Source organism: Microtus ochrogaster, chromosome 2, assembly GCF_000317375.1.
Source record: "Microtus ochrogaster isolate Prairie Vole_2 chromosome 2, MicOch1.0, whole genome shotgun sequence".
NCBI classification, from domain to species: Eukaryota; Metazoa; Chordata; class Mammalia; order Rodentia; family Cricetidae; genus Microtus; species Microtus ochrogaster.
The window spans coordinates 95,432,061-95,446,939 of NC_022010.1; the positions used below are offsets into that span (position 1 = coordinate 95,432,061).

The 14,879-nt window shown below is 39.8% G+C and overlaps 1 protein-coding gene across 8 annotated transcripts in view; it reads right to left on the reverse strand.

Moving 5' to 3' along the window:
* Window positions 1-14,879, reverse strand: part of Grik1 (glutamate ionotropic receptor kainate type subunit 1) — a 379,400-nt gene that overhangs the window by 15,018 nt on the left and 349,503 nt on the right. For 6 of the 8 annotated variants that reach the window (XM_026787193.1, XM_026787194.1, XM_026787203.1 and 3 more), the window contains 2 exons: window positions 10,539-10,764; window positions 850-1,100 (listed from right to left, as the gene is read on the reverse strand). In XM_026787193.1, the coding sequence (XP_026642994.1) occupies window positions 850-1,100; window positions 10,539-10,764 (477 nt within the window). The remainder of the gene's footprint in view (window positions 1-849; window positions 1,101-10,538; window positions 10,765-14,879) is intronic. The other 2 variants (XM_026787199.1, XM_026787206.1) reach the window with 1 other exon arrangement.

The window sequence follows — 14,879 nt, forward strand, 5'->3', positions numbered from 1 at the left end:
AGAGTTTCATAATATTGGTAGTATAGCATTAAACAAGCTGTTTGTTAAGAGCTCTTAGCTCTGAAATTCTAGTGGTATCTTTAGATTAAACTACTGGATTAATATAGTACAATGTCCTAAAGCTGTGTATTTTATTTTTTTTTAGTGGGGTATTATTTTAAATCATAGTCATTGTGGGTTTTCCCCCAAAGCATTAAGGTTCCCTGTGTGAATGCCTTTAAAAAATAAAATAAGTAAAATGGCTTGACTATTGAAATTGTCCATTATCCTAGATGCGATTTTGAAAAATAAAGTCTCAAATTGAAATTTTTTGTTATTTATCATATTTGTAGGGAAATTGTATGAATTCTCTTTCTCTACATTATATATATATATATATTGATGTAAGTAAATGCCCAATTTAAAAAACTGCTTTGTGTTTTTATAGAAGTTGTTTCGCAAGAGCACAAGTGCTCAGAATATATACTGAAGGGCTGGGCCCATTGCTCACAAGGGTCTCCTGTAATTTCGGATTTATGCCTCCCTTGCTCGCTCTTCCTATAGTTTCTATCTTAAGAGCAAATAATGGTTGAAGAAATGAACTGAGATTTGAATTTCCGCACTGTCATCCCAAATAGTGCTAATTAGATTTAGTGTACAAGACTCTTCCTCTTTCCCCTTAATAACTGATAGAGCTGCTGGGCCAGCAGCGCCTGGCAGGCGTTCAATGCTCTTTGCTCTAACTCAGAAACGGCTCTTCTGGGCATCTAACTCACTAGACTGTGACAAAGAGGGAACGTATCCTTCACGTTCTCACATTTAAGACAAGTTCAAGGTAAAACTCCCCAGCCTTAGAAAGAGGTGACTCACCTGCTCAGAATCATTGTTCTTCCGTGATTTGTATATAAATTCTCCAATGGCTACAAACACAGAAAGGACAAGTCCCGCAGCCAGAACAATGAAGATGCCCCCAATATTTTCCACTCCCAGAGCACTGGCTTCCTTACTCTCTTCTTCAGGGCAGCCGTTTCCTCGCCACCATTTCTCTTTCATCATGTGCAGCTTCCCTTCTTCTTGTAGTTGAAGAATGGCAATTGTGATTTTATCCCGGTAAGGAGAGCCTGGAAGTTGGGGATGATTTGGATGTTGGTCATCAACGGGATAAGACAATGTCAAGTCATTTGACTATCTTAGTAATGAATACTCCAGAGTGCTGCAAACTTGATGTAAAAATCTATTAGTCAAAGTTGGGAATTTCCAATCTTATATCTTGAAGACTCTAGTTAGAAGGAGAGGTGACATGTTGAGGTTCACTCTGGCCCAGGGTGTTTTTTTTTTAATTCTAAATGAAACATTAAATAGGAATTTTATGACATTCCTGCTTCTGCTGAGTTCTTCACTAAATCCTTGTATATGTCATGAGATTTGTTGTTTCAACTCTACCTTTTCTGGCCTTTTGGTGATCTCTTTTTGTGGCTGAGTTTTGTTGTTCTTCCATTTATTTCCCTAAGTTCATTAGAGTCCCACTATGGCCATATTTCTGGACAAGGGAAGCTAAAGTGATGGATAACATTTCTAGTCTCATGTCATACCCCTTCCCAACATGCCCTGCTTGCTCTCTTTCCTCAAATACATTGCAACAAAAAAACACTTTCAAGTCACCAGTGACGGAGGAGTCCTGGAGTAGAAGGAATTTGGGTTCTAGGGCTGTTGCATGAAGCAGATCCCTTCTTTTAACCTAGACTGAGCTATGACAATCAAGGAATGTTTAAGTGCAAGGCTGTCTTGGAATATTACTTTAAGGTGTGTTACATTTGTTTATGTCCGGAACATTTGTTTAATTATGTAAATATGTGTTGCATTCTTTTATGTTGCATTTGTTTAACTCTGTGAAGCTGTGTTACTTTGCCTGTTTAAAACACATGATGGTCCAATAAAAAACTGAACAGCCAATAGTGAGGCAGGAAAAAGGATAGGTAGGGCTGGTAGGCAGAGAGAATAAATAGAGGAAGAAATCTGAGAAAAGAAAGAGAAGGAGCAAGAGAACCAGGAGATGGGGATAGTAGGAGCCAGCCACCCAACCTCATACCAGACACGGAAGTCACAGAATAAGAGTGAAAGTAAGATTCTGAAAGAAAAGGAAAAAGCAAAGATGAAAGGTAGATGGGATAATTTAAGTCAATAAAGCTGGCTAGAAACAAGCCAAGCTAAGGCTGGACATTTATAAGAAAGAATAAGACTCCATGTGTGATTTATTTGGGAGCTGGGTGGCGACGGGTTCTTCAAAAGAGCCAAGAGTAAAAAGAGTGAAACAATCAACAACATAAGACATTGAAAAATTTCAGATGTTGTTTACAGTGGTTTATCTGTAGTGATTCGTGTTCCAATTGAGATAAATTACATTCTAAATAATTCTGAGGTGCTATAATAGTCAATGGCGAGAACTTGGTAATATTTATGGTCTGTCTTCTCGTAATTCCATTGAAACTTTAATTATAAAGGAAATTATTATAGAAAGTTCCAAAGTACATATATTGAGACATAGTCTCTTAATTCCTGTGTTAATCAATGCAAAAGAGGTAAAACAAGATTCCTTTACTCGTTTATTCCCCCGGATGGCGACAGTTTTGGTAGTATTTCATCTCCTCAGTAGTAGGAAGCTTCCTTTGCTTACAAAGCTTACAGCCATTCCTGGTGGAGGCAAATTGCAAAGTCAGTTATCTTAAAGGCAAGGAAAAATTAAAAAAAAATAATAAAGTCAAGACCATTTGTCAAAGAGATTTAAAGAAATTTAAAATCTGAAGGTGTGTTTAGGAGCCAAGAATCCAAGTCATTTCTCCTCTTTCCTTACATCTCAGAGCTAGTTCTGTGAAAGTGCTTCTGGTTGCCTCCCATCCTTACAGATGACTTATGTCCTATGCCACAGCTAAAGTTCTATAAGCTCAGGCTCAGTATTTTGTCATTTATTTCCTCATAAGACTTAAAAAAAATAATTGTCAGCACTCCAAACCTACTTTAAAGGAGGAGTGGAATACTTCGGAGGGGGTATTGTAGCTTGTCAGTTCAGAGTATGGATTTTTGGCTGAGAAAAATTGATTTTGAAAACCGAGTAAGAGATATCAACTACTTGCTTAAAATTTCCCAGAACAATGGGTAGAGACAAAATTAGCAGCGTTAATATCCCTAGAGTGCACAGGCAAATGAGAGACCCTGGAGTGCTTTGCTCTAAGGTACGTGGAAGCGCTATGACGAGCGTGAGAGCAATACTCCTGGCCATGGCTGCACAGTCATCATAGTGATATACGCAGTGGGTGCACAACAAATGCTTGCTGCCACTCTCCTCCTGCCTTCAGGCTGTGCGAGACCTAACACATTATGGACAGATGGAGATCCAATCTCTGCTTAATGTTGGTCTCTAAGGAAGGCAATTTCCAGTCTTCCAGGCACCTGTTTAAATCTTAACTGCTCTCACTCTCTTGAAGTTTGATGTTAAATCCCTCAGGAGGCTCATTTCTAGAGCCTCTGTCCTGAGAGTCTCTGAGCAGCAGTTTTCAATTTTAGCTTGTGACTGAGCCAACTTTGCCAATCTTCTATTACGGGAGAGACTTCTGAGTCTCCGGGGACTCAGGACAAGACTAGACGTGGCAGAGACCTTTTCACATCTGCATATCTTTTAGGCTCAATTTTAGCTCCTTCTAAAGTGGTCCTGGGTGACATCAGAACTGACTTCTTGCAAATCTTTTGGGAAAAATAATGTGTGTGTACCCATGGATCTTCCTGAATAGCAACTGATCTTCCTTAAAGTATAAATTCATCACAAAAGCAACATCTCTCAAATGTTTCCAGCAGCTGTATTCCCTGTGGATGAGTTCACTCTAAAGCCCACCATCTGTTCCAATTATTCGCTCATTGTTTTTGCTTTAAAAGCATGACAGGTTTATCACCAGAATAAAAAATTCCTGGAGTGTATTTCTTGTCATCTAGGAAGGGGAGATGGATGCTCTTTAACATTAGCGTTTGTGATAGGTAAAGTTGGCAGGAGAGACTGAATGAGTCTGTTGCGGTCTCTCAGTGTAATAGATATCATACTATGTAAACGTGGACTGTAGACCCCTCACAGAGTCAGCCACTCATGGGTGTGTGTGTGTGTGTGTGTGTGTGTGTGTGTGTGTGTGTGTGTTTGTGTGGTGGGGGTAGAATGCAATCCACAAATTGCCGTATTCACTCAGCAGAGTAGCAGAAAGAATAAGCTCCCACAGTTTCAGCCTCACCACCACTATACTGCCAGAAAACTTAGATTTCAAGTATTCCATTCTTTTTTCATTTCATTTTCAGAGTTAAGGATCAAAACCATGGCCTTGCACTTGCTGGGCAAGCAGTCCACCACTGAGTGGAATCCTCAGCCTCTAGGTATTCTTTAAAAGGAACAGCAATTGAAATTCTCATGTTCGCATGCTGCCACCCTCAGAGTGATGCCCATTCTATTTCCTACCACACAGAAAACCTGGTGTCAAAGAGGGGTGCAGAAGAGGTAGGGTAGGGTAGGTAAGGTGTGATAGAAGATGGGAGGAGAAAGATTCAGTGTCAGGTAATCCAGCTTAAAGGTGGCTGATTTAAGAAACTCTAGTTGCTACAGTGTGTCACAATCAACCCTGGGCTCCCAGTAGTGCAAAGATTAAGGCAAAGGCATCCATTCCTGGTGTTTTTTTCCCCTCTGACTTGTGTTTCATTTACTAAACCAGTGTGAGGAAACATAAGGAAATTTTTCTCATCTTCTGTCATGTATATTATCTGAAATGAGATGGCCAAATGGGGTCAGGGAGATAGGATATTGTTTTAAGGCCAAAATGATCATTATGTCCATCTAGTTATTGTCCAACAGTCTTTATCAGCTGCCTGAAAACAAGCTGAATGAATTACATAAGAGATTCCCACTTGGAGAACTACCAGGATCACTGGTATTTCCATCAGGAAATGTCATGGGAATTAGATGGCCACCCAGTTTTATCCTTTTGTCTGATCCTTTCCCTATGATACTCACTAACTTTCTTCTTTGAGTCTTCAAGGTAAGTGTCACTTTGGATCTATTGCACCACTGCTCTCATTGGTTAAGCTTTGTGTCTTTGGGATACATTTTTTTGCTCCTTGTTTCTGTGTCATATGGCCTTTGAGATTCTTGAAGGTCTGCTTCTAATTGCTTATTTCGATTGTTTCTATGTCAGCTTGTCTATTGGTCCAGTTGTCATCTATGTTCATGATGTGATATTTTGCTGTGTATGTTTCTGTGTGACACCATTTTTCTTAAAAGAAAAAAATTACCATTTTAAATTGACAATAAATTTTAAATATGCCTCTAATACTGATAATACATTGGTCTATATTATTATTGTTGTTAATTATAATGATGATGATACATTTGAAATAATGTTTGCCCTTTTCATTTCAAATACTGCTTCCTGAATTTTCATTGAAATATTGTTACTGATCCATTAGTTATAATATTTTTAAAAATTGACTTAAAGATACTTTAGATACTCTAAAGTTAATTTCTTTTTTGCTTTTTTTTTGTTTACTACTTAGGAAACTGACTCTTATTAAAGTCAGAATTTAAGTGTTGCAACAGCTAAGGTTTGAGTGACTCTTCATTTTCAGGACTGGTGAAGCTCATCTTCCGGGTGTTTAACCTGGGTGTCAAATCCAATGGTGGTTGTCCTAGTTAGGCTCCCATTGTTGTGCCAAGCACCATGATCAACAGCCACTTGGGGAGAAACTGGTTCACTTCATCTTGCAGCTCATACAGTCCACCACTGATGGAAGTCGAGCCTTGGAAGCAGGCAGTCAAGTGGAGACTGTCGAAGAGCTGGGCTTACTGGCTTGTTCCCCATGGCTTGCTCAACATGCTTTCTTGTGCCACTCAGAACCACAAGTCCAGGCTCTCCCACACCAGTAATGACTCAAGAAAATGCCATACAGACCTAACCTATAGGACAGGCTGAGAATGAACTTTTCCTTCCTTCCTTCCTTCCTTCCTTCCTTCCTTCCTTCCTTCCTTCCTTCCTTCCTTCCTTTAGATATATTATGTGCGCTGGTGTTTTGCCACAGGTGTTGGGTTCCCTGGAACTAGAGTTATAGATAGATTTGAGCTGCCATGTACTTGCTGGGAATTGAACCCAGGTCCTCTAGAAGAGCAACCAGTATTCTTAATCTCTTGCTATCTCTCCAGCCCTGGAAGGTGTTTTTTAAATTGAAGTTCTATTTACCAACCCTAGCTTGGGTCACATTGACAAAGGTACTAATCATCACAAGGCTAAGGGGATGAAAGATCAGCCAATGTTTTGTTTCAGCATGTCTAAAAGGGTCCTAAACTTTGGCAAATCGCCTGTTCTCCTGATCAGAGAAGCCATGGGACCCCACAGGTTAAAGTCTAGGTGCTTTGCATTCTTTAAAGAGGACAATCATAACAGGAAAGTCTTCAGTGCTTCCTAGGGAAGTAGCATGGCCAGCAAAACCTTGATCTATGCTGGTATGTAATTCTGGCAGAGAGAAATTAAAGGAGCCAACACACTCATCCTATATCCGTAAGAGCACCTCATAAAAAAAGCTTAATTGACCATAGAGGCTAAATTCGTTACCACAAATTAAACTGACCGTAGAGGTTTAGATTTATTAAACAAATGGAGGTTAATTTGTTACCACCTCCATGCTCTAAACACTGGTGGGGAAGTGTAACCAAAGGATAAAATATTCCTAAGCCAATAGTAGTACCACAAGGACTCTCACCCCGAGAGCTTCTTCAGGGGACCTGGTATTTCTACAAACTGCAAAGGCATTTTAAAAAGGTTAAATGTCATTCAGTTATCCAGCTTTATCCCATTAAAGAAGACACCCAGAACATTACTAGGCAATTGTGCTCCAACAGATCACCTCCAAACTATCTCCTATCTTAATTTCCTTTTGCCCCAAGGGGATGTCTAAAATCCCTAATTCTTTGTCTCATGACACAACAGACTTTCTGCTACCTTCTCAAATGTTTAAAACGTGTGTGTGTGTATGTGTGTATGACAGGCCTATTTTTCAGTTTTTGTTTTGTTCATGGATTAGCTTAGTTCTCAACTTGATACTGCCTAGAATCTCCTAGGAAGAGGTGCACAATGAAGCATTGCCTACATTGGGTTTGCCTGTGGGGAGGGAGGTCTTAATTAAACTGGTTACATGGGAAGATCTAGACCACTGTTGGGCAGCACTACCCCTATGCAGGGGCCCTTTAACTGTATTAAGAGTGGAGAAACCCAGCTGAACACAAGCAAGCAAGTAAACAGGTCTGCACTCCTGTCTCTCTGTTCTTGACCGTGGACGTGATCAGGTGCTTCCAGCTGTTGCAACTGTGATTGTCCTGCTAGAGTGGACTGTAGCACAAAATTGTGATTGGAATAAACTCTCCTCCCCTGAGTTGCTATTTGTCGGTGCTATTTTATTACTATAGCAATAGAAATGAAACCAAGACATTGCCCGAAGATGATTCATAAACCTCACTAATCAGATAGCTAAACTAGCCCAAAATTTCAATAATATGGTAATAGTTATTTTTACTTGCATCAGTTTGCCTCAAAACTGCAGAGCCCTAGATTTATAGATTGTTGTTTAATAAAGAACCTATAGCCCATGTGCTGAAGGTAGAGGCTGTTTTCATTTAACAAATACAGACAAGTGCAACAAAATCTAAGTGTTATCCAGTGCGGTAGTGATGTTCAGGAGTGCTCATCCCTAGGAGGACTCGACTGTGGGATTTAAAAACCAGTGGCATTTCTTGGTCACCTTGGTTTGAATCATCTGGAGTTGAGCAGTTCCACCTGCTGATAACACTTCAGCAAGATTTTAAGCTCTTGTCAACCAACAATCTAGTTCCAATGAGCTATTTGGACCAACGCCTTCTACCCAAACCATTCCTAAGTAGCTTTGTTTGTTTGTTTGTTTGTGACATCTCATGAAAGTTCAACCAGAATAACAGATGATAAACCAGACCACACCTTTCTTCTGCTCAGCTCAGAGCAGCCACAGAAGAGGCATCTAAGGAATCTACGAAGGCTGGTTTGGTTGCTCTTTCTGAGAAGAATGTGGAGTGAAGGCCAGTGGCTCTAGCTAATCAAAATGCAGTGGACAGATGACTCAAATGACCATGGTATGTGCCCACCCCTAGCTGATTTATAGCACACGATTCCTGCACACAAGTCTCAGGGAACATGTGGAGGACAAGGAGCAAAGATTGTAAGAGGCAGGGGACCAACATTTCAATGTATGTTTTGCCATCTATCTATGACAGGAAAACTGCACCTAGGAAATCTCAAAATGGCTACCGGAATAAGACCTGAGCTATTCAACACTGGTGAGACGCTCCAGTGTAGATGAGGCGAATCTCATGAATTTCACCCTAGAATAAGAACTGAAAGCAATGAACAACTGCTCAGAGAATTCGTTTCCCCCAGGGATGAGCTCCTACATGTAATTCTGTAGTGATCAGTCCTAGAAACATACATGTAGGTAACACTGAACATACTCAACAGGCTGTATTTATATGTATGTATAACAGCAGTGATGAAAGAAGAAGTGGTCAATTCTGGAGGAAGCAGACACAGAAGAGGTAGGAAAGGGAAAAAGAAATGATGCATTTACATTTACATTTTTATGAAATTCTTAAAAATTAAAAGAAGAAAGAGACAAGAAAATGGAGCCTATCTCCTATTACGATCTTTACAAGTATATGGATCCCAGATTGTTCAAGGAATGCTGTAATCTTACTCTCCAGAGCTGCCACCCTGCACTCTGTGACCAGACCCTTTAGCCAGCGCTGCTTTTATCTGAATGGCAGAGACAGCACAATTGGAAATTAGATACACAGTGGCTCACACAAACTTCCCACAACTGTGGTAATCTTCCTTTGAATGGAGCAAATTGAGCACAGAAAACTGGATAAGAGAATCTTAGCCCCACTGTAAAAGTGTATTCCTCAAATGGAGACCCCAGTCCAATGCCCTATGCTTCTATACTGGTTATCTATCACCCAGGCTGGTGTTCTCTCCAAGCAGACTCAGGTAATATATTCTCCAGTACACTCCAATATACCCAGCAAACTATTCTTACAAAAGAACTAACTGAGGGCCAAGAAGGTAGATACAGCTCCCCCCTGTAATTGTTCTTCTGAGGATCTAGAGACAACAGTGACAATAAAGGTAGTTTCTCAGAGTATATGCTAATATTTCCAACAAGTTAACAAACTGTTTGTACAATGGTAGCTCTTTATTTGGTTAATTCATATTAACATGGTGAATATTGTTGATTATGGGTTGAAGATGGTTTTTAAAACAAAATTAATTGGTTGTCAAATTATTAACTTTCGCAAATTTATTTTACCTAAATTATGACTTTGTGTTTTGTGGGAAAATGAAATATCTGACCATACTTGTTCTTAAAGTCTTATAGATCTTCAGATGACTGCTGAGAAGGCCTCCCTTAGACAAGCCATGGTCTCCGACAGTCTGCAGTTGACAGCATTCCCTAGCTAGCAAAGCAAACCCTCCTGACTCATGATCCCTGCTTGGCTTCTGTAAACACTGAAGTTTATGATCCCTTCCTGACATTGACAGTCACACTGCATAATCCCTGCCAAACATGGCAACAAACTACAAGTACGGACAATAAGTCAAGTTTACCCTTGGCTCTTGTTTATCGGGCTCAGCAGCCACTACACTTTCTGCAGCTTTAGCCCCCAGGTCTGGAAGCCCTTATTTCTCTCCTTTGGATTACCAAAGCTTCACTTGAGAGGAACAGGATACCTTTATGGCAGAAGCCCACAAGCACAGTGTTCTATAGAGAGAGGCAACAGGGGAAGACTTTTCTTCGTATAAAGCATCAGTAATTGTCTCCTGGACATAGACACTTTTTCTGTTTATTCCTGTTCCTGTCATAGACGAGGATAGTATATGAGTGTGTGTTCTTTCTAGGCAAAGGGTCCCGAAAAAGCACAGTGATATTATACAGAACAAATAGGAATATCTGGAGGCTTTAGGTAGTGATTTTTTGACTCTATTGTCTGAGCAAAGTTCAAACTTTAATTTCTACTCCCTTCTTTTGACATATTTGTCATTGTTGTCCCATTTATTGAGAATGGAACAATAGCCTTCCATATTCAGAATTAATTTTCATCTATATGTAGAATTAATTTCCTTATATTCTAACGTAACTTAAGGCATTAAAAGCTAGGTACATTTAGATATTCAAGAAAATAATGTATGGAGGATAATTAGGAAAATGCATTTTTTAATATTGATGAAAAATCACACAAATATTAAACACTTATTGTGGTGAGATATAAAAAATAGTAGTTGATAGTTTATTAGACTAAGCCTCTGAGATTCCTCAATTTAAACCATTCCTTTTTTTTTTTTTTCGGACATTGCACTTCCTGGTGAGTGTGCCGAAGATATTGCATGCTTCTCAATATGTTGGATACTTGCCACCAGCATTGCCCAGCTTAGCCTTGGCAAATGCCTTGTCCGTCTTACCTATAGGAGTTCCCACTCCGTAACCTTTGGAATCTATGAGGCCCCCGATCTGGGTGAGGTTGCAGTTCCTCTGCGTCACGTACTCAATGCTGGTGGATTCCATCAGCAGGGCGTAGTCGGTGGTCAGCACTCTCTGGATCCCCTCATCGCTGTTTTTAACCAGTGCGCTCTGTTGTCTGCTGCTCATAAAAGCCCACATTTTCTCGTAGGTGGAGATCTTTGATTTCTGTAGAGAGAAAAAAAGCACACCCACCAGCAGAAGAGTGCTGAAAAATAACTGGCCTGAAGCCATTCACCATCCTCGTGGGTCCAATAATAAAGGGGACACTTTCTGTAGGCCCGGAACTGGATTAGTGAGACTAGGGCTTCCGCCTTACAGGAAGCTGAGAAGAGCGCAGTTCACTACAGAAGATTACGTGGAGATGCTTTGATGGGAAGACAAGGAGACCTTGCCAGATGGATGTCATGGCTCAAGGTCCTCTTCTTGATTTTGGTTAGGGAGGAAAGGACATGAATATCAACAATGCTTGTCTAGCGACCCATTAACATTTGAGAAGAGTGCTTCTCTGTCCACGTGGGCAAAGCTGAGGCCCTCTCCTTCCAGGACTCTACAATTTACTCAGCTTCCCTCCCACCGCTGGACTTCAGTGGCTGCTTTGCTTTGTGTTTTCAGGTACGGAAGCTCCAGTGCCTGGCCAACACTAATTTACTAGGAATAGTCTGGGATACGTCACTTGCATTCTCTCCTTTGTTTGTAAAAGAAGTACATCTGTGGCTAAATTTTCTGTAAAATAGGGGATGCAAATGCTTTCTTCTAGTCAATATTCAAATCAGAATGATCTCCCTACTATATATATATATTCCCATTGCAATCGTATTTTAGATAACAAAGTCTGCATATCTCATTTTAAAGTGTTCTATGATTTTCATGTCTTTTATGCAGCTTTTTGGTAGAATCAATAATAGACTATATATATGACAGATTATATATGCATCTATACATAGACCCCGTTACCTCATTATCTTCTTTTCTTTGTTAAAACATACTGCCTACATTTCCATATTGCTTAGATATGAATTTCCATTCTTTTGAATAGTGATCTATGATTAGGCATTTTACATTTTTACTCTGTAATTTCCATAACATTTCAAGTTTTTCCCCTGAATTTGTCTTCATTTGCATCAGCACACCCTTCCATTTATTTCAAAGATGAATGTCATCATGGAAATTACTGATGTTTTCAAGCTAAAGCCATTTCTGACGCATGTAGACGCCTTGGTATGGGCAGGGCCTGGAGACACGGAATGAAGTAGTTTTGTAATTGGCTCTGGTAGTTTGTTTATGCTCAGACATTCTCGGAATTCATTTGGCTCTTAGGTCTATTTAAGACTTGGGTTAACAGAATAGGCCTCATGAGTTGGCGTGGAGAGAGACAGATGGCTTTGGATAGGATTGTTAGGCAATTGAAGAGCCCCCTGAGAAAGATCTTGTGAGACAGATAGCAATTCAGTACTCATACCTTGTACTTGGTGATGTTTTATGAGACCCATTCTGTCACTATGAAGCCCCTAGGACTTACTCCACAGCCCCAGGAGAGCTGAAAATTGGAGCTCATGTCTCCACAACAAAGGTGTGTGCTGGGTGCTGGCAGATTCTTCATTTGTTTTGTGGTTTCAGCCTTAAAGAGTCTGATACGTCTAAGTTTTTAGTGAAGAGAAGATCTACTTATGCAAAGGCTGGGAGGTCACCTTTTTTTTTTTTTTTGCAGAAAATTATTCCTTCCTCAGAAAACTACCTTAAGGGGAAATAATTTTCTTTGAAGTATGACAATTTAAAGCTATCTGAAACTTTAGAGATAGATTCACCTAAACTATCATTTTTATAGATGAGGAACTTGCAGTACAGACTGTTTGGAGACTCCAGAAAGTGACAATGAAAGTTACTATCAGAACTAATCCTAGACCCCAGGAACTGCATCTTATCAGGTATCAGTTAGAAGGCAGAGTCACTGTAACAATGTTGATGATTACTTCTTTCTTACTTTGCGCTTTGTAGTGCTTGCAGGCTGAGTACGCCCAAGGTACACTTAATGCCCAATGTGTATGTGGGCATTAAAAACTGTTGAGAATAGTGATAGCAATGAGCACAGACAATGCTTACATGTTGTATGCACTCATTCATTTAATTGGAGAGGTACCGTTAGGCTGTCTGCTCTACAGATGTAGAAATAGAATATCACACTGAAAAGTAATAAAGCTAGGGTCTCATTTTAGCACTCTTGTTCCAGAGTCTAGGTTCTTAGTCAAAGGAAATTGTTTGTTTGAATGGAAAAATCCATGAAACTCATAGACAGGTGAATATTTTAGCGGGCCTAACTCATGTTCTAAAGAAATCACCTAAGTGTTTGTAAGGTGCACTCTGCTCTAGAGGGATGCTCAAGATCTTGCACTTAGCATATCATATCTTGAGAGTATTTAATGACTTTCAACAGATTCCATTCATTTGGACAAAAACTCAGTGTCTCAAAAAGTGCAGCAGCAGTTGGGATCTGGAAGACAAGGTGGGTATTGTTTGTATTTTCCCTTGCCTTTCGTAGCATTTTGTTTTTCCTACAGTCCTGTTCTCAGCTGCTGGCGTGTCATGGCAGGATATGAGAGGTGAGAGCTCTGCAGTACAGGATGCTTTGAAGATGGCTAGAACCTCCATTTTCCAGAAATATCTTTCTGATGTTTCATTTCTATTGAGGTAAGTATTGCTTATCACAGGGTTTCTCCAACCAAGTTATAGGGCACCTACAGGGAAAATATATGATCCTATTATTCAGTAGAATCAATATCTATAAAATCCAGCTTTGGGCCAGAGTATTTGAAGGTCTTATGTTCACAAATGTTTACACATGTTTCCCTTACTTATTTTCATAATCCTACACATGTGCATATTAGGAATAAGTTATTGAGACTTTCTCTTTGGCATTGTCAAAAGTGACCTTATAAATGTGCAATGTGTCATACAGAGCAAATCAATAATCAAAATAATTCTGTGTTAAGTCTTTTCAGTAGACTACTGAGAAATACTAATCTTAAAAAGTACCCTTAAATATCAACAAAAGATATTGACAATTCAGAATCCAAGCTTATGAAGCAGGCATACAGAGGGGAATTCCCTGCCTGAAAGACAGCTGTTTCACTTAGTACAATGAAATTTCATTAAATGATAATATCTTACACCATGTTGAAACTTGATTTAATTTAGCAATAATCAATTGAAGGAAGACTATTAGAAGAGAGTCTGTGATGCAGTGGGGACTCTGTCTTTCCAGGTAAGCTGATTTTGTCTGATCATACCCTCACTGTGAATCAATAGAAACCTATGGCATTTGAACATTCTCTGAAGCTACACAATTCATTGGTTCCCTTCGGGGAATTCTCCTGGTGAGACTTAAACATCTTTGCTCAATTATGTCTCACATTTTTCTCCCATCCACAGTTAAAGATTGGTATATTACAAGCAATATGCCACACTTTTTAAAAGGTTAGGTTAACTTAAAGTCATTTTTTTTCCAAGTGAATACATTTTTATCTTCTGACACTGGAGGTAAAGGAACTTGCATTTTCAAACAAGAAGATCTTATAGGAAGAATGTCTTTCAGGGTGGAAAAGGTTGAGGCATTTCTCTCATTTTCTGTTTCATGGTGGTTTTGTCTGAACTTTGTCTCCCTGCAATAGCATCAGTTCTACAGGTGTTGGGCTCAGTGACCTCCTTGAAATAGTCTTTGCTTTGCTCATGGCACTAGCCACTTACTGCAAAGAGATTATACCGGCTACAGCTCCTAATTCCCACAGCTGTTCCAAAGTCCCCAGACCATGAAAGCCTGAAATGGCAAGTCTGTGATGATTATTTTAAAACCCATTTTATCCAAGTCGTTTTAGACAGAATCTAGATCTAATCTCTGTAATCCCCTGGCTTGAGTCCGAGAAGACAGTGATTTGTTACAAGGCAAGACTCTACTGAGAAGTCCTTCTTACATGACTATTCCATAGCCAATTTGGCCCATGGGAATTCTGTTCACCCCACTTCCTGATATTGCAATATAAGCTTACTGTATTTAGTAGGTTGTGTGTGACACATTTGTCTATTGCAATTCCTATCTCCAGGCTTTGCAGAAGGTTTAAGCCTTTCCCCCTCCTATTTTCTACCATGCATCCTCGGTGCTGACATCATGGAGATGCTGGAAAGATACTGAGCTGAATTCAGTTGAATTGCCTTGCTGAGTTCTAAGGGTAGCTGCTCCCCCAGCTGCTCACCAACCATTTGGGATATGGTTCTGCGAAGGCGATGCA